The 24,785-nt window shown below is 39.0% G+C and overlaps 1 protein-coding gene across 26 annotated transcripts in view; it reads right to left on the bottom strand.

The window, feature by feature from the left end:
* The window catches only part of CELF2 (CUGBP Elav-like family member 2), a 451,050-nt gene that overhangs the window by 40,916 nt on the left and 385,349 nt on the right, over window positions 1–24,785 (bottom strand). For 23 of the 26 annotated variants that reach the window (XM_023918764.2, XM_086886453.1, XM_023918759.2 and 20 more), the window contains 4 exons: window positions 18,422–18,501; window positions 13,435–13,593; window positions 11,253–11,316; window positions 592–726 (listed from right to left, as the gene is read on the bottom strand). In XM_023918764.2, the coding sequence (XP_023774532.1) occupies window positions 592–726; window positions 11,253–11,316; window positions 13,435–13,593; window positions 18,422–18,501 (438 nt within the window). The remainder of the gene's footprint in view (window positions 1–591; window positions 727–11,252; window positions 11,317–13,434; window positions 13,594–18,421; window positions 18,502–24,785) is intronic. The other 3 variants (XM_086886463.1, XM_086886462.1, XM_086886461.1) reach the window with 1 other exon arrangement.

Below are 24,785 nucleotides of genomic sequence, written 5' to 3'. Positions count from 1 at the left end.
CTGACTTCTGCTTAGTATAATGAAGTCAGAATCTGGCTGTGTATTCTTTGTGCATCTGATATCACTTCTGTAACTCTGTACTCAGGACCAGAAGAAAGTTCAACTGAGATCCAGCAAGAGAAGTGAAAAAAAAAGGACTTCACAAACATTCATGAAAGGTGAAGGCAATATGTGCATGTGATGGGAATCAAAGATCAGTATCTTGGGGTTTAAAAAGAACCACCTCAGCTGATTTTCTTTTGAAAAGGAAGGGAAGAATTTGATCATGTTCTGAATTCTTTGTGAAAAGTTAATTTTATCTTAAATTCCTCATGCAATTGTAATTTTCAAGCAGAGTTTTTTAAGATGGGTCTGTCAGGCTTTAATGGCCCCTGAAATGAAACTGAAAGGTGAACATGTCCACATTGGACCACTTGAAAAAGCAGTTATTTGCTTGAAAAAAACAGCAACAAGAACGTATTCAGCTATTAAAGGTTCTTCACAATTTACATGAGCACGGAACTTATGACACATCATGGAATCAGCATTTTAACTACCACCTTCCCCTCGACTCCCATGTTTGTGTGTTGGAAGCAGACACTTTGCCCTTACCAGGACTTGTGAGGGCTCCCAGAGCACCAGTCGTTGTGGAGAGAGGATTTGCATTGGTGGTGGTAGCTGAGGTCTGGGCGGCGGCTGCTGCGGCTGCTAAAGTTGCCAAATTCTGTAATTGTAAAGCGTTCATGCCTATGTGGAGAAGCAATAGGGTTAATTAAAACAGGTAATAATCATCATCATCATCATAATAATCATCAAAAAGTGCTATTTTCAATGATCATGGAGCTTGGGGTGTACCTTGCCAATAAACTTGATTCTTTTCATTCCCAAGACATCTATAATCTCAAACCACCTCTTACAGTTTCTGAAGAGTGTTTCTCATCTCTCTTCCTTGGAGTTGAGAGAATGCACCAAAGACACAAGCCTATACTTCAGGAAAATTAAACCTGGTTTTGTGCTTCTTCTAAGGGAAGCGTAGAATTAAAAGTCATTTAAACTCTGCGTGAAGCCCAGGCACAATATTATTTCCTGACACAATGGGGGATGTAAAGAAGATAGCTAGCATTTAAAACACATTCAGGACAGGGTTGTATAATTGGGATGAATAAAATTTGTTTCCCATGTCTCCTCTGAACATAACTACTAAGGTTACGCTGTGTAGTAGCCAATAATTGTGCTCAATTTCCTTTTGATGGTTCATTTCTAAAAACATGTATGAACAAAGTACATCAAATTAGCATCAGCCTGATCACAGAGCCATCACGGAGGGATTTTCAGGCAGCAAGCTCTGGACTATGATGCCAAGTCTACCGAGTCAATCCGTCGCTTCATTATTTTAAAAGAGGTGGGGGAGATGCACCTTTATTTTAGTGAGAACCTTAAAGAAAGAGGCATTTAAATTTAATTTAGATGGCAAGCAAAAGAGGACAAAAAATAAATAGAACTTTTGTGAAATGATTAAGAAAAGATGATTAAGAAAAGATGATTAAGCAACAGCCAATGGCATATATTTGCTTAAATAGGAGGGACAGGAGTTGGTTTTTCCAGAGGAATTCAAAAGCAAACACCTTTTACCTTGGACTAGATAAAGACATGGTTTGGATGGCAGCAAGAGATCATCCTTTGGGTTGGAACATATGAAGGAGCTCTGTGATAGCTTGAGCCCTCAATAGAGTTAACAAAGTGCAAAACCCCAAAAGACTAAAAGAGTTTTATTATGTTCTTCTTATTATCTTCTGTAGTCCTGATAATACAAGTACACTTGTACTAGGAAGAGTAATACCTTTCCTACACCTAGTGATAGAGCTGGGAAGACTGCGTGAGTATCGGGGAACTCAAAGAAGAGTTTGAATGCCTAGAAACTTGTCTGATCTTTTCTGAATGTTAGTTTGCCTACAAGAGATATTACTTCTCCGTGCACACTTTGTAACTCAAACAGGGGAGCTTAACAACTTGGAGAAAATGAAAAAAAAGAGAGTTTAAATATAATACTTGGTAAGTATATTTGAGAAGAAAAAAAAGGCATTGAAGGAGAGGTACTTTCTAGGAGTTCAGAAGTCCTGCAATAGTGGAGAGTTTTTATTTTCAAACACAGGTATTGTAGACTCGGATTAGTACAGTCAATAATCTCCATAAGGAGGGATTCTTACTGTCACAGCATAAGGGACTGTGAAATGAACCTTGATATAAGCATCTATTTGTGAATAAAGCCCAAATTTAAATACAGCATGTTCCTCAGATGAGCACCCGATTTGATTGAGGTTCTAATATGGGTGTCTCAGTCAAGTCCAAATTCAGTTCAGATGTGCTTTTGAAAATGTGACATTTGCAATGGTGGGAGTTAAGATTTTAGTTGATCTGAGATACACCAATTCCTAGTCTGGAACTGGAACAAGACACTTGGAGAAGTTACGTGACCAAGAAAGCTCTTTAAGGTTTCTTCTGGAGGCTAAAGACCATCTTAAAAGATAAGGCTTTTCTCAAACATTACTAATCCAAACTATTTTGCAATTCACAGTTCAGACAGAGATTCAGGTATGCAAACAACACGGTTTTATTTTTTTAAATTACTCGTCTGACTTACTGGCTTACCTTGGGTGTAAATATTTTTTTTCCCCAATGAAGAATTATCTTGCTTTGATAGTAAGACTGCAGACTACTTCAAACAAGATTTTGGGGATGTAAAAGACTTAAGCTGGGACCCAAATCTTTGTGAACAAAGCAGTCAGTAACCCTCAAAACGAGATATGGAATTCATTTTCATCCTGGACTGATATTGGTCCTTAATTATAATTTACCTTCCTATTTCATAAGGAGAATAAGTAATTCAGCAAAGAATATCCAGCAAACATTGCTGATCATCACTAAGGCCGTATTTTCATGCCATTCTGTAACAAGGATTTGGGAAAGCAGTGGGTTGCTCCTCCTCCAGAGGAATGGCTTTCTATCACCCACTGTTTAGTTATTCATCAAAAGGCTCAGTTATAACCAGCTTATATTTCTTCTGTGCAAGGGTTTCTTTCGACTTTTAAATGGTATACATGCTAGGATTAAATAATTGTGATGAATACAGAATGGTTCTAGGACAGCATAGGCCAGACAAGGTCAACAGGCAGCAGAGCAAACAACTGCACGCTCTGCACTCATGAATCACCCTTGCACCTCTGTGGATGCAAAACAAATACCATCATTGCCTCATTCCACAAAAACATTTTTTTTTAATAGTGGGACATTTTCTGTATAAGCTCAGGAGGAACCCATCAATTTGGCAAATGAGTTTCAATGCCCAAAGAAGATGAATGAACAAGAGCTTGGTGGTGGAGTTGTTTCCCCACCCAATTTGTTTTATTGTAGTGGTGACTGTAAGACACCGGCCACAAAACAGCCAGCAGATGTTATAGGGTGTCAGCCTGGGTGTCTGCAGGAGCAAAAGCTACTGGCTGTTGTCACACCTGAGTAAGAGAAGGACAGCAAAGACCCCCACAGAACTGAGCGCTCAAATGTGAGCGTCAGCAAGAACTCATGGCACACATTGTCACCCAGCATGCTCTAGAGACCATTTTGTCAACAGTTTTATCACTTAATATGCATTCTCTTCAGGACCCTCTGTCTGCTCAAACATCTGAAAAGTCCTGTCATCACTGTTTCATGTTCGCCAGGCATTTTACCATCTATGCTCCCTCTTTATTGGTTTCTTCCATCAACTTGTCAGGAGTGTCAACATCCCACTTGCTTGGACAAACTTGGAGGAGGGAAACCAAATGCTCTGAAGTCCCAGACCCCAAATGTACTTTGCTTTCAAATGGGGATTTTTGTTCAATTGAATCTCAGCTAAGGTACAGTTCTGTGGGATGAAACTTCTCCCTCATATTCTCCCCTTTCACTCACACTCTTCACACATTTCACATCTTACAGTTTTTTCAAAACAGTCCCAAATCCCGCAACAGAGCTGGACAGCAAATGAGTAGATGGATTTTATTTGAAAGTGCTGCTCACTCAGCAAATGCACCTCTCTGAAGAAATGCAAATTGCTTAACTCTGAGGAACAGCCTCATAGGCAGAGCTGCACATGAAAAATGAATATCCTTCTGTAGAGGAAAAAAAAACCCTTCTGGGTAAGGAATAACTCTTGATCTTCATGATGGAGACAATGTTGGGAATTAAAGGGAAATGATTAAAAAACCCAGATTCACAATACAGTTTGATTCCATTTTTAATAACATGTATTTACCAATGTGCTATCAGCTTGGCAAATATTCAAGATCGCAAGGAAATTCAACTTTCATTTTGTTATTTGGCAGATTAAAAAAACAATTAAATTATGTACAAAACAGATGCACAGTATGCCTTGCTTGAAACTTAAGATTTTAAAAAAAATTATTTATAAGGATAGGGGCATGAAAATTTAATTTAATGTTCACCTTAGGTAATTTTGTGTCTTATTGTTCACAGCAATTACCATAAATCTACATATCAATAAGCGAGAACAGATGTCAGTTGTTACAAGTGCTTGCCAATCAGGCCTGTTAAAAAGTGACAGATGGATGGTGATAGAACATTCTCATAAGGCCTATTAGCACATTCACAGGAAATTTTTGTAGTGCTGCACAGTCACAGATGCAGTTCTGTGAAAACACAGGGAAATTTGAGAACACGAGATTTACATTTTACAACTTCTTGTGCTGCCTCTGACACAAACTTTCATACAATGAAGTAATTTGCCTCGTTTCAGTCACTGCAGCTTTTCTCCTGTGATAACTGTAAATTTGGAATTATTGGGTATTTGTAGAGGAGGGAACGGAGTCACAAGCCATTCCTAAAGACTTCTTAGGCCTCATCAGCTCTTGGATTTCTAAAACCATAATAAAATCATATTAGAAAATAGCTGAGATTTGCTTACTGCACAAATTCCTAAAAAAGGAAGGCACCAGCTACATTTATTGGCACTGTACTATGGAGAGTTTCAAAGTCACTGGTGATTATCAGAACCAAATCTGATTGCTCATAAGCAGTTCCCACGGACTTGACATCTTTTGCTTTGGAAATTTTATCCTTCTCAATTATTAGGATTTAATCCATATGAATTAAATTCTGTCTGCAGCTTAAAAAATGTGGATTAAGGTAAAATTTGTCATCTCCAGGTTAAAAAGCAACTATTTGCTAACACGGACATCAGCCATTTTGGATGCTGATGGTAAAATGTGTATTAAGTGTGGAGGGTGAGGCTATTCCAGCATTATTCTAAGAATTAGAATAGATAGGAGATCTAAGTGCCACCTCCATCAAAATATATATATTCTGTGGCTACTTTTAGAAAAGCTGCTTATCTGAAAAGTGCTTGAGGTACCCTGACCAGCTACTGTTTGATTGAGCAAAGCCCTTAAAACAACTTTTAAGTCCACTATTGATTCTGCCCTGCATTTTAAGAGTATGTGGTTAAATCTGACTGCAGGTTCACAGAATCACAGAATGGTTTGACTTGGAAGGGATCTTAAAGATCACTTAATTCCAACGCCCTTTGAGCTATTTGTTGATGTATGTAGGATTTCAGCCCATTTTCAGGTTATACATGCTTTAAATGCATCCTGGCAAGAAGGGTGCTTTTGTCAATTGAAACTTCTTTAGTCCTAGTGGGAAGATTCATCTGATCTAACTTTGTCCAAAAAATAAAGTTATTCACTTAGGATCTTGGTGATGTCAAACAAGAGAGAGGGGTAATGAAATCATCTGATCCTAAGAGAATCATAGAACCATTGACTCACAGAACATTTGGGTTGGAAGGGATCATAAAGACCATCAAGTTCCAATCTCCCTGCTATGGGCAGGGCTACCTTCCATTAGTCCAGGTGGCTCAAAGCCCAAAGCCCACCTTTCAAGGGATGTCTTTCACCTGAAGAGGTTGCTCCAAGACCTGTCTGACATGGCCTTGAACACTTCCAGGGATGGGATATTCACAGCTCCCTGAGCAACCTGTGCCAGGGCCTCACCACGCTCAGTGAAGAACTTATTCCTAATGTATGTAGTATTTTCCTAATACCCATAAAATAGATTAACCCTAGCCTTGGGAGGATGAATCATTGCCTGGGAGTGACTGACTCCCTCTTCACTGACATTGCAGGGAGATGGGATGCCTGCTTTCCAAACTACTGAGGTTCAGCTGGATTAATTCCATCCACAGAGGGGCCAAGGCAATAAAAGCACCTCACCCTCCATTTACTGGTTATGGAAAGCCCACACAGAACTAAAAATCTTTTGCCCAGACTTGGCCAAAATTGCACGTTGTGCACTTTAACCACCTGAATAAGCACATCTAACCGTTGAGCACTGCTTTTTCCTCTCAAGGTACCTCCTCTTCTGAGATGGAGAAATGTGTGGATTATGAACACACATGAACAGACTCACTCGTTGCAAATTCTGTCTCTCCAAAAATGCTAAACAGTTGTCTAATTTATTAGTTAAAAGAAGGAAAAAAAAAAGCAAAAAACCCAAACTAATTTAATGTGTTAAAATAACTAGGACTTTCAATGGAATTATTGTTAAAAAAATGAAATGTTTTTGGTCCCTGAGGTCAACATTTTCAAAACTGCTGGTTATCTTTAAGAAACAGCTATCTCCCTTGAGCTGCAAACAGTTTCTCGGTGACCTTTACTTTTAATATGATATCCCTAAAGAGGTCATAGCAGGAGAAATCCTCCTTCTGTATGGCTTTGCTGGAACGAAGCCATCCAAGAGTCAGAGGATATAAAGGATCCTCTGGCCAATGCAAAAGTATAGAGCTTTTGTGCAGATGGTCCTGGCTTCCAACTGGTCCCTCCAGATCCACTGAGCCAATCCAACAATTAGAGGAAAATATTCAGAAAGCAGAACCTTGCAGACTTTCTCTCACCCATCTGCTCCTACAGACTCTGCAACAGGAGGAAATCTGGCTTGAGTAGTGAAAGAAGGGTGGAATGGATAGAGCAGGGCTCAGAAAGGGCCAGAAGTTCAACCCAAAATGCAACCAAACTGTGAGAGAACTTGGAGAGGACTGGAAAAAATATATACATTGGAAAAATATAAAAAGTCCCAGCTGCAGAGGGCTTAGGGATCTGAAAGACAAAGAAAAATCCATGGCTTCTCCTCCTGTATAACTTCAGAAAGCAAAATAAACTGTCTATTCAGTGAAATTAAGAGAAGCCCTTTGTGTCTTTTCTGAGTACTGTACTTTTTTTCCATGTTGTGAATGGTCACACATACAGAAATATTGCTGTATGAACCAATATTTGTTCCTGCCAAAATATTTGACATTAATGGACTATAGAAAATCTTCCTAGACTGTATATTGTTTAAATATTGAAAACATTGAAATATTTTCTACAATCATCCTAGCAGTAGTAAACCTCCCTTCACACTGTCCATATAGTAATTCCCCAGCTCTTAAACATGCAGGTTGGCTTAAATAACTGCAGCTTTTAGGACCTGTTCCAGTGCCAGCCAAATTCAATTCAAACATTCAAGCAACATCAATCTCCTTTGAACTAAGCTTCCCATGCAATTTGTATGTATTTGAAGGAGGAATTTTTGTTTGCTTGAAAGGTTGCTAGTGTTTAATGTAGCTTACATTGTTTTTTAAAGTAAGACAATCAAATCACATAATGTAATTCATCTACATTATTATCCTTCCCCAAAGACAAAGTACAGGCTAGACACTGAGGCTGAAGAGGCATGTGAGAGGAAACAGTGCCTTTAAATTAGCATTAGAAGATATCAGAGAAGGGGAGGAAAAGTGAGGAAGAGCTCACTATGAAATATAGGCATAAGAATGCATGTCCTTGCATGTTTTATACAGGACAATGAAGCAAACTCTGGCAAGGTAGAATTAGTGCCTCTAATCAAGACCAGGGGATTACTGTAATACCAAAGGCACCATTGCCAGCTCTCCCAACTTAATTACCAGTCTCAACATATTACATTGTTTTCTTTGGCATGACTCATGAAGCAGAATGATTTCATGAAATCTTATCTTTCAACAGAAATGAGATAAAACTAAACTGAAGAATTAAGCATGGAACCTTAAAGCTTGGAAAGCTAAATGGCAAACTACAGCTTTTTGTCTCTCAAATTTCAGGATCTCAAATTTTCATTAAACCAGTTTCATGATTTGCTTGGACTTTACACAATGATGAATATATAGCAGGGTTAGTTGGCTGCTACAGCAAGAACAGTGTTCACTTTTAGACCTGCTGTTGAGTGTTTAATGTCTGCATATTAGAAAGTTCTTGAGAAAAATCCCCATTTTTATTTGGACTGTATTACAAACAAACAAGCAAACTCCGACACTCTTCAATCACAAACACCTAAAAATCCCACTCCCTTCACCAAAATCAAAGAACCACTCCTTTTGCAATGTAAGAACTACTTTAACCAGTCTGAGGCATGGTATTAGGGAAAGGGAATTTAGAACTGCACACTGAAGAGCAGTGTCTTTGCTCTGCTAGCAAAGAAAATTGCTTTGATTTAAGAAATAATATCACTAAGCATAGCTAAAAACTCTTCACATGTGCAGTGGGTTGTGTGCTGTGCCCCTTCTGTTCTGTACAAAGACAACACAAGCTTAAGCAGTACAAATAAACACTTGCAGATCCAAAAGGCCTCTAATTTTGGACAAGGGGGTAGCTATATCAGAAGTCCTAATGTAGCAAACCGTGACTTCATCAAGATTTAAGCACAAAAGAGATTCTAGAGCCCTGACATGGAAGTAAGGGTGGAATTTCAATGGCTCATGTGGCTTTTGATCAAAGTTTTAGTGTCTGAATTACATGGTAAGCACACCCATCGACTTCAAGGATAAAAGTTGCACCCCTCAAACACAAAGTTCAAAGAACTTGAAAGCTGCAGTGACGGATCTTCTTTAGCACCTCACTCAATTGTGTCTGGATTTTATTCCTCACTTTGAAATGTTATATTAATAGGCATACTATATGCAATATGGAATTACATATTAGATTCTTTTTCTGTGAAATGAACCTTTACAGCTTAAGTTAAAAAACTCTAGGCCTTCACAAATATTCAAAGATAGCTTCAGCTGGTAATGCAAGCTCTTGCTGCAGACACAGAAGTACTTTCTATTCCTTTCACAAAATGTAATATACAAATTGTTAATTCCAGATGCACTGCATGACATAGTACTGCCTGATTTTCAAGGAGAGGACATGAACTCTCAGTTCTAACAATGAAATAGTGCTTAGTCTTTGGCACTTTCATGTAGAAATGCATCTTGGAGAACAATTTACTATCACTATTTTTACCTTGAACATAAAGATTTAAGAGTCACATGTTTTGGGGAAAGGAGTAAACTTCAAGCTGTTTTGATAACATGAATATAAGATATAAAATACATTTTTTTCCAAGACATGCAGTCAGTGATCAAATTATCCCATAGATGAGTGCATTAGCAATCTAATTTGCAGTTGAAAAAAGTATATCCCTCGAGTAACAATGATGTGCCACTATGATTTCTTAAGATGACTTTCTCTTAGTCTCAAGATCATATTTCAGAGAATAAATCACATCCTGGATTGAAATCTCATCCTGGAAATACTTGACTAAAATCCTTAGTTTCAACACAGTTCTTGAAAACAAAGGTGAATCTATACTAACAGTGAGAAATAGGTAACAAAAACTTCTAAGGTGCACATAATGCAATGGATATCACATCGTTTTTCCTCAGTGTCCCAATTCTTTCATTTTGTAGACCTAACCAAATATGAAAACATTAAAACACAATCTTTGAGCTCAAAACCACTTCCAAACTGCCAAGTATGAAACTGTTGCTGAACCACTCTGTTCTGTTTATCATATTAAGATACATTGTTTTGATGGAAAAAATGCTAGATTGCAAGTGTAACATAATAGAACCAGCAAGCACTGCCAGCAGGTCTGAGGAAGAGAGAATAATTCAGAGATATTGTCATCTGCAGGCCAATTTATATTGTCAGACAGCAGGTTCACATTATTCTCTGATGTCACTGCAATAATGGCATATTATAACGATTGAGCAAAGAATACCTGTGGGGTATAGCTATACAGTGTGCTATACAGTGTGGTATATGTATTACTTGTTCAGGTATTTCAGGCTTCATTCAAAGCAGAACCAGAAGCAGTAAAGCACCAGGATTAAAAAAAGAATGAGAAATGGTGCTCATAAAGACTTCTGAATATTTTAGCCCTTGTTTTGTGATGATGAAGCAAGTGTAATGTTGTATTTCATTGATTCAGTGGGCTCATGATTAAAATAAACTAATGTAGCAATTTAGGGGTTTTGTGATTCTTTTTTTTTTTTTCCCTGTAACAAGAGAGAAAAAAAAAAAGCTTTTTAACAGTTCCTCACGGCAGGCATAATGTGCATCTGTGCTCTGATTTACTGCACATGCTGCCTTCTCTAGCATCATGTTAAGTTAGGATATCAGCATGGTAGGTCACACAGTGGGAATGACCTTTTGCTAATCACTACACATCAGTTACTACTGGCACACAGCTCATTACTAAGAAACCCTCCAACTAGCTGGCTTTCAAATCCGCTCACACTTTGATTCTTTTTTCCCCTTTTCTTTCTTTCTTTTTTTCCTCCAGACTGAAGATTATACTTTTACATAAAATCTCTGTTGTGTAATTTTGCCAACTAGGGTTCCAAAGTCAAAAAGGCACCCAGTTAATTTTCCGTGATTATAAAAGGAGCCTGAAAATTCATACTGAAGGTAGGCCTGTAATCTTGGGTTTCATTAAAAAGGTCAGAACATTTTTCCTCACCACATATTATTAAAATGTTTGAGGGCTGCCATTAATTTGATTTTTCAGGACACAGAAATCTCACTGGAAATTAGAATGTAATCCTGCTGCTGCTTTCCTGACACTTTTCATAGGGCAGGATACGGCTGCAGGGACTAAGAGCTCTCCTGCAATTTACAATTGGTTACTTTGGCCAAATGGCAGGTGACTAATGCAAGACAAACTGTTTGCACAACCTGGGAGCACTGGGTTTAATTTCAGTTCTGAAAGAGGGGTGAAAGTGTTTCTATTGACGCTGAACCATGAGCTGTCCCCTGCCAATACATCTGCCACATTTAATACACAACATGCCCCCCACCCCCTGACAATGTGATTATTAGAGGTACAGAATTCAATAGCTTAAGAATACAAAACATAGCAGGAGCAAAATGAAAGGGTTTTTAACTCACCAGCCATTTGCTGAATGCCGCTGAAGGCACCCAAGTTACTGGAGGAAGTTGCTTGCTGCAGGAGCTGGAAATGAACAACACAACACAGCAATCTATCTGACAGTAATGTAACAAATGAAGATAAAAGTGAAATGAGCTATCATTTCACATTTGGAATATTTCTGCTTTCCTTTACATTTATATAGTCTCTTGCTTCTGTCTGCTGTTGGAATGAACATCCCTAGAGTCAATGCTGTAAATCCATATTAATGTCTAATCTCTATTAAGAAACACAGAGACACAAGGGAAACTCAATAACATGGCTGCTTTAAAACAATTAATCAATTTATTCTTTTTAACAACCAGGTGTTAAATCTATTTAAACCAACATAGTGTGACTAATTACAACCCTCTGTAGTCTAGTAGCTACCATAACTCATCTCTGTCAATCATGGTCCATTCTTCTCCACCCCTGTGAATTCAGTTTCTTCTTTATTATCTTTATGAATCAAGCACACAGATATTCATTAGACTGGTATTTGTATATATAGCAATTTAGCCTATCTTAGTATTAATTAGCCAACCTCAGTACTAATATATATTTTTAATTGCTGGGTAAATTGCTGTTTGTATCACTATACCAAAGCATTTTATGCATGCAAATGATGTATTTATGCATACACAATACATATATATGGGCACATCCATTTCATAGAATCATAGAATGGTTTGGTTTGGAAGGGACCTTAAAGATCCTTCCAACGCCCCTGTCACAGGCAGGGACAACTGGACCAGGTTGCTCAAAGCCACATCTAGCTTGGCCTTGAACACTTCCAGGGTTGCGGCAGCCTCTGGATAACTTATGCCACTCTCTCACCACCCTCACAGAAAACAATTTCTTTGAAGTATCTCATCTAAACATGCCCTCTCTCAGTTTAAAATCATTACCCCTTGTCCCATCACTAAATGCCCCTGTAAAAAGGCCTTCTCTAGCTTTGTTAGAGGTCCCCTTCAGGTATGGAAAACTCGAAGGTCCCAGAGGCTTCTCCAGGCTGAACAGCCCCAGCTCTTTCAGCCCTCTCTCCATAGCAGAAGTGCTTCAGCCCTCTGATCACCTTTGTGGCCTCCTCTGGATTTGCTCTAACAGGTCCATGTCCCTCCTGTACTGGGGGCTCCAGAGCTGGATGAAGCACCTCAGTTGGGGTCTCACAAGAGCAGAGCAGAGGGACAGAACCCCCTCCCCTTGATCTGCTGCCCACAGTGCTGGGGATGCAGGCCAGGACACATTCGGCTTTCTGGGCTGGAAGTGCTCATTGACAGGTCATGTTAAGCTTCTCATCCCCAACACCTCCAAGTCCTCAGGGTGCTCTTAATCCATGCTCTTGTGCTTGGGATTGTCCTGATCCAGGGCCAGGACCTTGTACTTGGCTTTGTAATTTGTGACGTTATATTTGTCTTACTTGGAACCATGAGGAACCCCCAAGTTATCCAAAAGTTCCTCAACCAGACCTCTCAACTCCAGAGCCACAAAAGGCAGAGGCTCCCTCTCAGCTGTGATGAAGGGGAGGCTCTCTTGGCCATCCAGAACTGAAGATACATGGCTGTGGATTTCAGTTTTTCCAGCAGGGACAGCAGTTACCACCTGCTTCTCATCTTACAAATGGACCAAGGAAAAGACCATTTTAAATTTATGCCTTTTCCTGGCCACATTCACTCTCTGTATGAGAGGGGATATGAACCATGCATGTTTAACACTGACAGGACCATGCATTAAAACAAAAGCCATTTCCAAATGAAAACGGGTAAATTTGATGACTGAACCACAACTTTTTAGTTCAGAAGCTTCACCATATGGATATGGCCCCTGCAGTGTTCAGCTGCCTATCTGTCCTCCACTAAAGAAGAAGTTAAATTTTATTCCAGCTATAAAAACCAGACTCTAACATTCAAAACCCCCAATAATACTAATGGAATCAAATTTTATTTACAGTGGAGGGGTTGGAACTAAATGTTCTTTAAGGCTCCTTCCAACCCAAGACTTTCTATGAATCTATGATTTGTTTTGCAGATAACACACCCAGAAGAAGACACATTGTGTATCCCAGACAATGTAGCAATTTACTGCAGGGAGTTTAGTAGAACTGATTTACCATGGTCCTGAAATAAATAGAGTACAGAGCCACCACCTCTGAAATAAACTTACAGCTAGATATTGTGGTGTGAGTCCTCCAAGACCTGTGAGGTTTCCCCAAGTGGCAGTATTGAGCTGTTGCATCTGCTGAGCCAACTGCTGCTGCAAACGCCGCTGCTCCTTGTCCTTTTGGGTGTCAGCAAACTTCACCACGATTGGCGAAGAGCAGCCCTGTGGTTGGACAGATCAGGAAAGACAGAAGGGTTAAATCACACCGGGTCGCCCTCACCCTGTGAGCTCAGCCACTGGCACTGGCACAACCAGATCATTCACCCTCTCTTTGTGAGTGGCACGTGTAGGACTGCAAGGACTAAGATTTTCAGGTTCTTCGGAAAAGAGGTTATGGAGAAATGATTGATTCCCCAGCTCTTTTTATAAAGCACCTTTCCTCAGGCTCTCTTTTCCTTCCAGCTATCAAAATTGCTGCCAGAGACAGCAAAGTGTACCAGTCCTCTTTAATTAAGCTTCACAGCTGATGAGATAGACGTGATGCTTTGTCTGCAGTCTGTTTTCGAGGCAGCGCCAAAGGGAGAACTGTCCAACCTCTGTGCTGCCAGGGACCACAGAGCCAACACCGCCCTGCCACCGTGGTCTGGCTGTGCCATCACACTCAGTGTAGCTGGCGTGGGCACCCTAAAGAGTCTGGGAGCAGCAGATTTACCTCAGTTTCTGCCATCAGTGAGGCACTGGCCCTGTTCACACCAAGGACTCCCAGTCATTTCACCCACCTGCGGTCCGCTCCCAGGCACGCTTTGTATCAAGCACCCTTGAGATGTGAACAAAGGGCAGGATGCAGACCAAAAGGGGCTAGTTCTGGTGATAGCAGCCCATTCCTGAATGCCACCATTTCTTCTATTGCTTCTATCAGCCTCTTGTTACATGGTATGGCAAGGGTCTAAGATGTCTTAGGAAATAGGGAAGCTGTAAGAAAGAGCTAGAGGTCTGGTCTGCAGCCTATTCCTCACCCACGGCTGAGGGACACTTGGGAAGATGTTAGAGGTCACAGACCAAATGGACTTTTGAGGTAAACTGGAATTTCCCTTGGACTTCAAATTGGGCATTCCTGGGCAGTCACTGAGACAATGAGATGTGATTATGAAAGATGTCTCTGTTGATTTCTCTCTTTTTTCCCCTACTAAGAAATGTTTCATATTTTAACCTTTCAAGTCTTAATTTTTTTCAGATCAAGAAAGCAAACTATATACTGCAATGATTCAGTTCTTCAAATTAATTCAAGCATTTTATGAGTCATTGAAACTGTCAATCCATTTCATACTGCTTTTCAACTTCATAGCATCCAATGAATAACTTCTCTTGCCGTGCTTTGTTATACTAATTTCTTGTCTAACTTCAATGTGAACACAATGGAAGGAGTGATAAGTGACTCAGGTCCAAGAAACACAGCAGTGCTTTAGCCAAAGTGTATAGCGTGGGATGCAGAGCAGGGTTATCCTTCACCTACTCTTCCCATGGCTGCTCTCATAACACTGTGAACATCTTCAGAAAAGTTCCTGTCCTCAATTACTTACAAAAAGCAGCCATGTACCTTTTCTCTGAAAAACCTCACACCAGGACAAGCGATAAAAATATTCCCAATCATCAGATGAAATGATGAACTAAACCGCAATAATACTAATAATAATATCTCTCATATAAAGATCCCCCATCAACACTGTTCCTTTAGAATTATCTTAGAAAATCATCGCTTGTGGTTTATTGTTCCACCTCCAATTCTTCTCCTGTTTCATTGTAAAAATGTCTTTCAATGTTTCAGTGAGGAAGAAAGGAGATACATAACACTCCAGCAATCAAATAAAGATTATGAAGGAGTCAGATTGTTACACAATTACCTCTCTCTAGTGATTTTTATACTAATATTAAAAATAAGATCATTTAGAAAAAAAAGAAGAAAGAAAAAGGAGCCAGGGGGTAGAGGACGTGAGAGAGATTTTTCTGGTTTTGTTAATAAAAAAAAGCAAGCTATTTCTATCTTATACAAGGTTTGGTAACACTGGGCTAAGTACAACTGGTACTTACTGCCTTCTGCCAGGATGTACAGGAGAATCAAGTCTATTTCCAAAGAAATAGAAATGAGTATCAAAGGAAGAAATATTTTATCGTTATTTTAGTTTTCAGTTTGGCAGTTCAACACTACAGCTGACATATTTATGAATGCTTAAATGTCAGTAAATTGTATAAAAACAATATCTCTGCAATTTATGAATCTATAATTCATTTTTTCACTGTCTGCTCTATATTTCATCACTTCATCATTTTCAAGAGAGCAAAGATTCTGAAGACTGAGATTATATCTAGCAAGTGGCTCTATATGAGAAAAGGGTTGTTATTGTTGTATCAAATTTACTCCATGATAACAAATTAATGTCTTCTACTGGCGCTGCATTTGAATGACTTAAACAAACAAACAAAAAACTACATAAAAAAGAAATAGAAGAGCAAACATTTTAGAGCAGCAATTATATTTAAAAAAATCAGTTGATTTAACCAGTTTGATAAGTCAGGTGGAAAGAGCAGTAAGAGAATGCATTATTCTGTGAGATGTGTTCATCTAGACTTAATAACCCCATTGTTCTTTTTTAGCCCTCTTTGAAAATTCATCTGGGTCAATGATGCATGCTGAAAAATCTGAAAATAATAAAAAAGGGAAAAAAACCCTGTAGTAATTGGTTGAAATGCAATTGTGTACTACACATCTTCCTCTAAGCTCACTTTTGTTTGTAAAAGAATATTAAACCTAAGTGTCCAAGGATGACTGTTTCAAGCTGAGGTTTGACATGTAACACTAGTCAACCCAATTTAAGTTTTCACTAGGAGAGTATTGGCAAAAACGAGCAAGTTTTTTTATTTGCCTACAGGGTGATTCCTGTTTTAAGCACTTCTATTTTCTAGCTTGAGGGGAAGCTTCCAGCACACACATGAGGTGCATCTCCCTTCCTCATTCAATGGTTTCATATTTCCATGCCATTCATTTTCTTCCCAACAGCTGATGTTGCCTTCATATTTTTCTGTTGTCAGGGTGAGTCCCTCCTCCACAGAGAGGGAGGGTGCTTGGCTTCTTTCCAAGAAGGGACTCAGCCTAAGCACAACTGATGCAAAGACCCACATGTTCAAAGGGCAAAATATTTGGAAATGCCTCGCCAATTTGGGGATCTCATTGATGAAGTCTCTAAAGGTGTTGAGAAGGATTTTGATCCAAGTAACTATTCTACAGAATGAATCTTATTAGGAGTATCCCATCAAAATGCAGCCCCTTTTGGAGTGGTGCACACAACAGAGTAGTGGGAGAATTTGACTGGGAGGTGTTGTGTCTTTATTTTAGTCTTCAGAAGTTGAGCTGTGTAAAATTAATTTTGCTAGATGGAAAAATACGTTAAAACACATGGAAAATATAGGTAAAACACAGTATTACCAATAAACATTTCCTTTTTACTTGGAATCAAACCCAGTAAAACATATAGGTCTGAATTAATGGAGCGGTGCACGGCAGACAAATTACTACAGGTATTATTCCAGAGACTCAAAGTGGCAGTTTTTTCACAATATACTGTCAGACTGCATAGATTGTATAACAGCAGCTTTCTAGTAAAGATAATTTCATTTTTCTCATCTCATTGGCAGATTCTCAACTAAAACTGTATACCCAGGGTCTAAAAATGCATTGCACTGAAAAGAAAACACATTGATTATAAAAGAAGCTCAACCAAATTCAAACGTGATGTTTGGAAAGACAATAGCTTTGCAATGCTGATATCATTACTTGTATACTATACAGGAAACAGTTAGTGACATTTTCATGCACTGGCTTGAATTTTATCTTCTCCTCCTCCTTGTCCTGTGTCCACCCTCCCACCCCTGGTCTCCCCCCTTGGCTCGTTACACAAAGCAGCTCAACGACATGACGCAATAATGATTGTTTAGCACCCAGCATGCTTTGGGAGACTAGAGCATTGCAAAGGAAAATCACTGAGAGAAAAAAAAGAAATAAAAATTGAAAGGTCCTGGTGGAAAAAGAAATAAAAAAAAAAAAAAAAAGAAACAAGTGCACATAACATCAATGCCACCTCTGAGAAAAATCATCACTACACGAAGATACAGTATACATAATACAGTATAACATGCACTCTCCAATGATAAGCTAGAAGATCCAGAGTAAGTAAAGATTTCATACTTGTGCGGTTTTTTGTGCAAAATTCTGAAAGACCATGACAAAAATCACAGACTGAAAAAAGTTTTGAGATTGCCAGACAAGCTGTGGCATTCAATAACCACTCCAATGACCAGATCATTAGCCAACAGCTAAAGTCACATTAAGTGAACCAGTTCAAAGTTTCGAGTTGCTCGTCATGATAAAATACAAGGCCACAGAGGCAGTTTGGAAGGGAATGATGGGTGTTGCTTGTGAGGGGCCAGCCACGATGGTGCTCTGCAGGAAGTGCCGAACTCTGACATGCTCTGTCATCATTAGCAGTTTTATTAGCTACATGAAGAAGGCAAAATAATGTTAACTTAAAAAGAGATTCTATGTGCAGAAAAACACATGCACTAGTAACTCAGTGTGGCCATGTTAAATCTCTTGAGCTCTTTCTCAGAGCAGTGCAAACCACAACACTTAGAAATCTATTTAAAAGAAACAAAGACTTTTCTTTGGGGGGAATGTGTGTTAAAAATAGAGGTAATTTACTCATCAGAGATATTCTGAATACAACTGAGGAGTGGTATTCACAGCTTTTATATTTTCTGCTGAATGCCACTGAAAACAGGATTGAGAGCCGTGTTTAGATATCACACAGCAGCCTTATTGTGCTCTTTCAGGTGATTGAGAAAAATAAAGCTTCACAAAGACAGGTAGAGTGAGCTGGTAAAAAATTTAAATCTGTGATTGTCATGTGTCTGATCTGATCCAGGAGAGCATGGCTTTACCATTCGCAATCATTTGCACAAAGAAAACAAAGAAAGGGCAAATGATACAGTACTGTACCTCCATGGTCTGAGACTGGTGCATGGCTTTGATTGCATTCTGTGCCATTGCCCTTGTAGAAAATGTGACAAACGCACAGCCTGTGGGAACAAGGGGACAGGGAGCAGGAAAGACAAAAAACAACAAGACAAAAGGGTTGGACGCTTGTTAAACCAACACAGTCTACGAGAACGGCCACAAGACGACACTGTTCTCAGTAGTACATAAAAATAAACAACTTCTCTAGTTTATTTATTGACAGTGCTGACTTGCTAATCTGACCATAGATGAAAGAAAAAAAATTAGGTGGGGATGGGTGACAAGAAGGGTTTTTATTTAATTTTTTTGTTTGTTTTGCTTTGTTTTTCTTTTTCATTTTTCTGTTTTGTTACTGATTTTGTGCTTTAGCCACAGGGTTTGAAATAAATAAGGCTTTTCTGTAGCCTTTGCATTGCATAGTTAAATCTATTCAGACCATGCATTAACAATTGCTTGCTCTGGCTTTTGTGTAGGTAAACTGTGGATAGTGAATAAATGTCGGCATCACTGACAGCTGAACTGAGAATTTAATAAAGGGGTCCATAACATCACAAATTACTGTGATGCACCAAGAGGATCATACAAATAAGAATGAGAAAAACTCTAATGTGTATCCTGTGACTATTTGTGAAAAGACTCAGACAAAATTCAGTAATGTATGTGGAATCTCAACATTTAAAAAAATAACATTTTAAAAATAAAAATCCTTATAGTATTTGTTTCTCTGAGTTCTAGATACAAGTATAATTCTTTGATCTGTGAAAGATACTGTCAGCTTGAACAATTCTGAAGCTATGTGCATGCATATCTGAAAAAAATCACTTTTTTTCCCTTTTTCAGCCTTTAAAATCATAATGAAAAGCCAGCAGGCTAATGCCTGGGCTATTTTTCTACCCTTTTACTATTGTCAGCCATACCTACACTGGGCATGGTGCAGGTCAACGTTTTCAGTGCATGACTCACTGCCCTTTTGGCTAATAAAAACATTGCCTCCTGAGATTTACATTTTATTCTTCATGCACCCTTGGGCATATTAAAGAAAAAGACTGTGAAATTAATGCAGATTCAGGCTGATTTTGTAATAATACCATGGCACACTAAAAGCTTAGCTAAAGCAACACAGACTTATTTCACTTGTGATCTCTAATGACTTTAAAAGTGCATTGATTTTCAGCTCCCTTAGCCTTGCACAGTTTGAACTTAGGTTTCAGAGAATAATTTAGTGTTCCACTCAATTTCCTCAAAACATTATTATTATTACTACTTAAAAGATTTCCAAATGAAGCAGATCTAAGCACTGAGAGGCTAAAGCATATTGTCATTTTAGAGCTAATGCATGAAAGCTACATTCTGGCATCCAAAATACAATATTGTTGCCCCTGTGGCCAATGGGCAAAATAAACCATTTTGCAATCCAGCAAGCAACAGATTGTTTGGTTTATGCAAATCAATTTGAGGCACAGAATACCTTTTCTTTTGAGCTCTGTGTGTACCTGGTAAGATTATCAAGTCAAGACTGTATTCACATTTTAATCAAACAACAGTAAGAGAAAGCAATGCCTGATCATTACCCAAAAGCACTACATCTAGTCATGAAAATAAAGTCAATGCATTTTTGCATCATGCGGTATTTTTTTTCTCTTTAATGTAAAGGCCCTTGACTCAAGAGAACCTAAGCTGGCTTATGCAACTCTGGCTGATAGATGAGCATCATAAAATCAGAAATCAGAATTCTTTTACCCAAACTTCACCACTGTGTTGTGACTCTGTATTTCTTAGGTAACAAAACAGCTGATGATGTCTGACTACTGTTTAGACACACTACATAATGCTGTACTAGTCTTGTTCAGCAACAAATTTCTGTCAAAGAATATGATATAACAAACCAGCTTTCTATACAGCAATCTAGACAAAATGTGCAGTAGAACTGTAAATAATCTACAGTACTTCTCCTAAATTCCATATTGCTGCACTAAAATTAAAGAGGTCCAAATTTACCATCAATTTCAAAGTAATCTCTCTTATTACCATTTCTGTTATTAGCATTATTCTTTTCTTGTCTTGCAAATTCAGTGGGGGATCAGCAGAAGTAGAGATATACTGGAGGGCAGGCAAGGAACCCCATACAGAGCCTTGAATAATATTGTTGATAATGGTCAAGAAACTGCTTCATTCACTTCTTTGGCTCTCACTATCCAGGAGTGTGTACTATAGTGACAATTACTGAATGGAGGTTTCAAATGCATGAGAAGCATGTAAAATGTCAACAAAAATCAGTAAGACACAGTTTATGCATTTATCACAATTTCTCCCCAGCAGTTCTGTTGTAAGTAACTTACTGAGAGATGTTGCAATTAGCAGGTCTCAAAAGAAATGTGAATCAGCAGAGAAATATGGCTACATTCCTCTCAAGATAAAGCAGACTCCCCCTTCCCTCCCTTAAGCTTTCTCTCTTTTTAACCACAGGGCTCAGCTTTTGGGTACTTCCAGCACCCAACACCACTGCAAAGCCTTCCTCCTGCTCCTCAGCCCACAACCATTTGCATGGGTCCCGTTGCCTTTGTCCTGGAGCAAAAAGACCTTTGTAGCAAATCTCTGTACCAATTTGAAAGAAACTTGTTCTTTGGGCAAGGGGAATGCCTGATGAATGAGGTTATGCAGCTTGAATATAAGCATTTGGAAGCAGCATTCCACAGAGAGGATGGGGCTGCATTTTAATTAGGGTTTGCCAGCCAGAGGCTACAAGGTTAAGTCCCCTTGTTATCTCCATTCAGCAGGCCATTTCCCACCGATGGACAGTGGCCATTCCCCCAGTAAATTCCCAATTTACCTCAATAACATGGCAAAAATTCAGTAGAAAATGTTATTTCTAAATTATTTGAAATCCCAGACTTTAAGAGGTTGCCATTAAGTGCCCCAATTAAACATTTGCTAATTTAAGCATCCTTCCAGACATTGCCATGTGTATTCACATTCAAGGGTTATTTTTTTCAGCTACCAAACCTGGCCACTCACACACAACATCTGTATATTTATTATGCGTGCACATATATTTTATTATGCGTGGAATATGGGATCCTATATATTTGATTATGTGTGAACTAAGGAGTCCTTTCCTTCATGACCAGACTGCCACACCGGAGGGGAGCTAAGCCGATGTCATAGGATTTGGTCTGTTTAACTCAATCACTTTGCATTTATAATTTAGATGTTCAGAAAAGCCATTCTTCTGAAATGCTGGTATTTACTGCCATGCTCAATGGCAGGACCTTGGTTTTTGTCTATGGGACACATATGCACTCAAGGAGGATGGTTTAGTTGAGCACCTAGAATTTAATCAGAAGTTGCTGTCCAAGGACACTGGATTTCAATTCTTTATGTTTCTGAAGGGTTGGGGAAACCCTTTCCAGCACACTCTCGCTCCCTGTATCACATGAGTGCAGGTGGTCTTTTGGGAATGCACCGCCAGCTTTAGGACCGTAAATCACAATTATAAGAGGACAGGACTAATCAGATTTCATGCCTTGTAGTGCAAGGAAACAAGAAAGATTTTTGTGGCCTCTTACCTCATCCTATGAAACATGGCATTGATTGGCGTGCCACAGACAGAGGTCCTCCACACCCATAGCTACAAGCAAACTATTTCTGTTCTACCCCACCAAGTCCTGATATTTAATTATTCCCTTCTTACTGCAGTTGTGTAGTTTTCTGGGAAAATATGGAGAGGGGGATATTTCTATAGCTCATACCTTGAAATAACTTAATTTTATAATGTCAGGGATCACTGACAGAAAGAAAGAAGGAGGGAGAAAGAAGATCTAAGAATTTTAGATGCTTCTCCAAGGCTGCCTTCTTACCCCCTACAGCAGATAAATGAGTGACTGGGGAAAGGCTAGTAAGGAAAGAAGGAAGTAATTTCCTTCTGCAGGCAGAACTGGAGTAAGGTACCCAGCACTGGCATGGGAGAAATTTTGGAGCACATTATCACATCTGCCACATTGGCTGAGAGAACATCTAAATACACAGGGTTGCCCCTTACCCCTCTCCCACTACAAACTCAAAGAGATTTTTGAAAAATCTGTGAAATTTGATAGGCCACCTCCTTAACCCTGGCCATCCCAAACCTAGGGCTTGCTGCTTGAGTGACTGAATACATGAACTATTTAAAAAAGCTCAGCTCTGCCCCATTTCAGCTCCTGCTTAATGTGATTCTTCTCATCTCAGGCTTTCCTAGACTGTTGAGAAACATTCAGTCAGCAGTTCTTGCACAACCTAACACAACATCAACACCTATGAGCTACAAGTGAAGTAGAACATTTTTACGTGTGGAAGCCTCAGGTAAGGTGCATACCTACACAAGAAACCTCCTTCATGAAACCAGCATGGTCTACCAGAGGTATGCAAGTGAAGCCAAAGGGAGATGCAAAATGCAGAGACATTGTTTGGAAGTCTGAAAACGTGGTTTTAACACAGAAGAAGACTTCAGGGATTTTCAAAGTCACCCAAGCAATTGCAGTGCTGTGAGTGGTGGCTGCACAGCTGGTAATGTAATGGTTGCACCACAGCTTCCCAGAACACTGTAAACAAGTTTTTCTTCAATTTCTGTGAAGAAACAAAAGTGAAAAGCTGCCAAATACTCCTGCAAGGAGTAGTTGGGATCCTCTGAGATGAAAGCTTCTATTTAAAGAAAAGATAAGGCTTGAATAAAAAGCTATGGAAATTGAAGTGTGATAAAAATAAGCTCTAGTTGGGTTAAAATGTTTCTAGCTGAGATTGCAAAGTAGACTTTTCCTTTTTCTTTCCTGTGCTAATACAGCCCAGTCTGAAGGAAGGAACATCCTGGAAAACAGCCTTCTAATGAAGACATCACACGAAAATCTGTCTTGTTGGCTAAAATACATTTCATCTACAAACTAAATTGTACATCAAATTGTTTCCTGTAGTGATATTTGGTTGTTAAGTATTATCTAACACACACAATGACAGGTCTGAGACCAAGTGCAACAATCCAGTCTAAAGAAAATAATTTGAAAAATCCACAGCAAAGCTCTTCAGTTTATGTATATCAGGCACATAAAGGTAACAAAAGGCATATCCTGTAACCATGTCTCAGCTCTTCAGCTCTGCTGGCTTGACTATTGACTGGATGACAGTTGTAGATTTTGAATTCCCTGAAGTTCATGGTTCCCTTGAAGCATTTCTAATTGGACATTCAATTACCCACCCTGCAAAGTACAGACTTCAGTAAGTGGAATTTACACAAACCCAGAATTAAATGGGTACCAAAGACCATATTCTCTAACTGTGCCTCGATGATCCTCTTGTTGGAATAAAGCCTCTTGCAAATTATTTCATTTCAGGATTGCCTCTTGGGAGGTATTGCTGCAAAATTGCAGTAATGGAAATCTGAGATGTAGTTACTGGCCAAAGGCCAGCAGAGACATTGGTCAGTTGGATGTGTTTCTTCCCTCCCAGCTGCAAAAGAGTTTCAGCAAAGGAAAACAAAATTAAATGTGCCATAATGATTGGAAAAAATGAAAATGTTACCACATTGCAGCAAAAGGAATAAGGCATGGAAGTGCTTCTGAAGAGCTATTGTAAACACAGTGCTTCCACTCTCCTTGCTTCCCACCACTGACTGATACACAATTCAGAAGGTGACCCCTAATCTAGGGTGTTCCCACAGCTGGCACTTTGTGTTACTTTAGCTCAGAAAGGAGCAGTAAATATCCAGAAGAAAGAAAACCCCAGCATAAAAGTCTCCTCACCTATCCTCCCCTGCAATTAATTGTGATGCAAATATTAATTTTCTTTTACTAATTTATAAAGAAAACCCTTGAATCTGAAAGTTCTGAATGGATTTTCAAGAAATTAAATTGTCTCACCATGGTGTAACTTGCTATTCCATTTCTAACCTGCTCTTAAAGCAAGGAAAGAATGGGAAAAACAATTGTTGTAATCAATGTCTGCAGAAATGTTCACTTGTCCCATGTGCCTGGTGATGTTTTGTTAAAAAATCATACAATTAGGAGCCTAGAAGATGTAGAAAAATGCATTTTGAGCTTTTGCACAGTTTTCATGGTATATCCAACTCTCTCTACATGTTATTAGCAGGTTTTTTCAGTGCATGCTATTAACCCAGTTGACTTCTTTCTGGTATCTGACATATAAATCTGCACTTAGCAATACAGCGGAATAATTTGCTATGTGGTGCTCCTGTGATAAGGATAAGAGGATTTTTTTATCATCATTATGGACGGTAATAATTCCTAGAGTGATACAGAGATATTGATCCACTGATCTAAAAAAAAGCATTTAACAAAGGCAGAGGAGCAGTGCTACCTTT

This window comes from Cyanistes caeruleus, chromosome 4 (assembly GCF_971803275.1).
Source record: "Cyanistes caeruleus chromosome 4, bCyaCae1.hap1.1, whole genome shotgun sequence".
Lineage (NCBI taxonomy): Eukaryota > Metazoa > Chordata > Aves > Passeriformes > Paridae > Cyanistes > Cyanistes caeruleus.
Note: the sequence above shows the minus strand (reverse complement) of the source record. Positions and strands in the feature narration are given on the sequence as shown.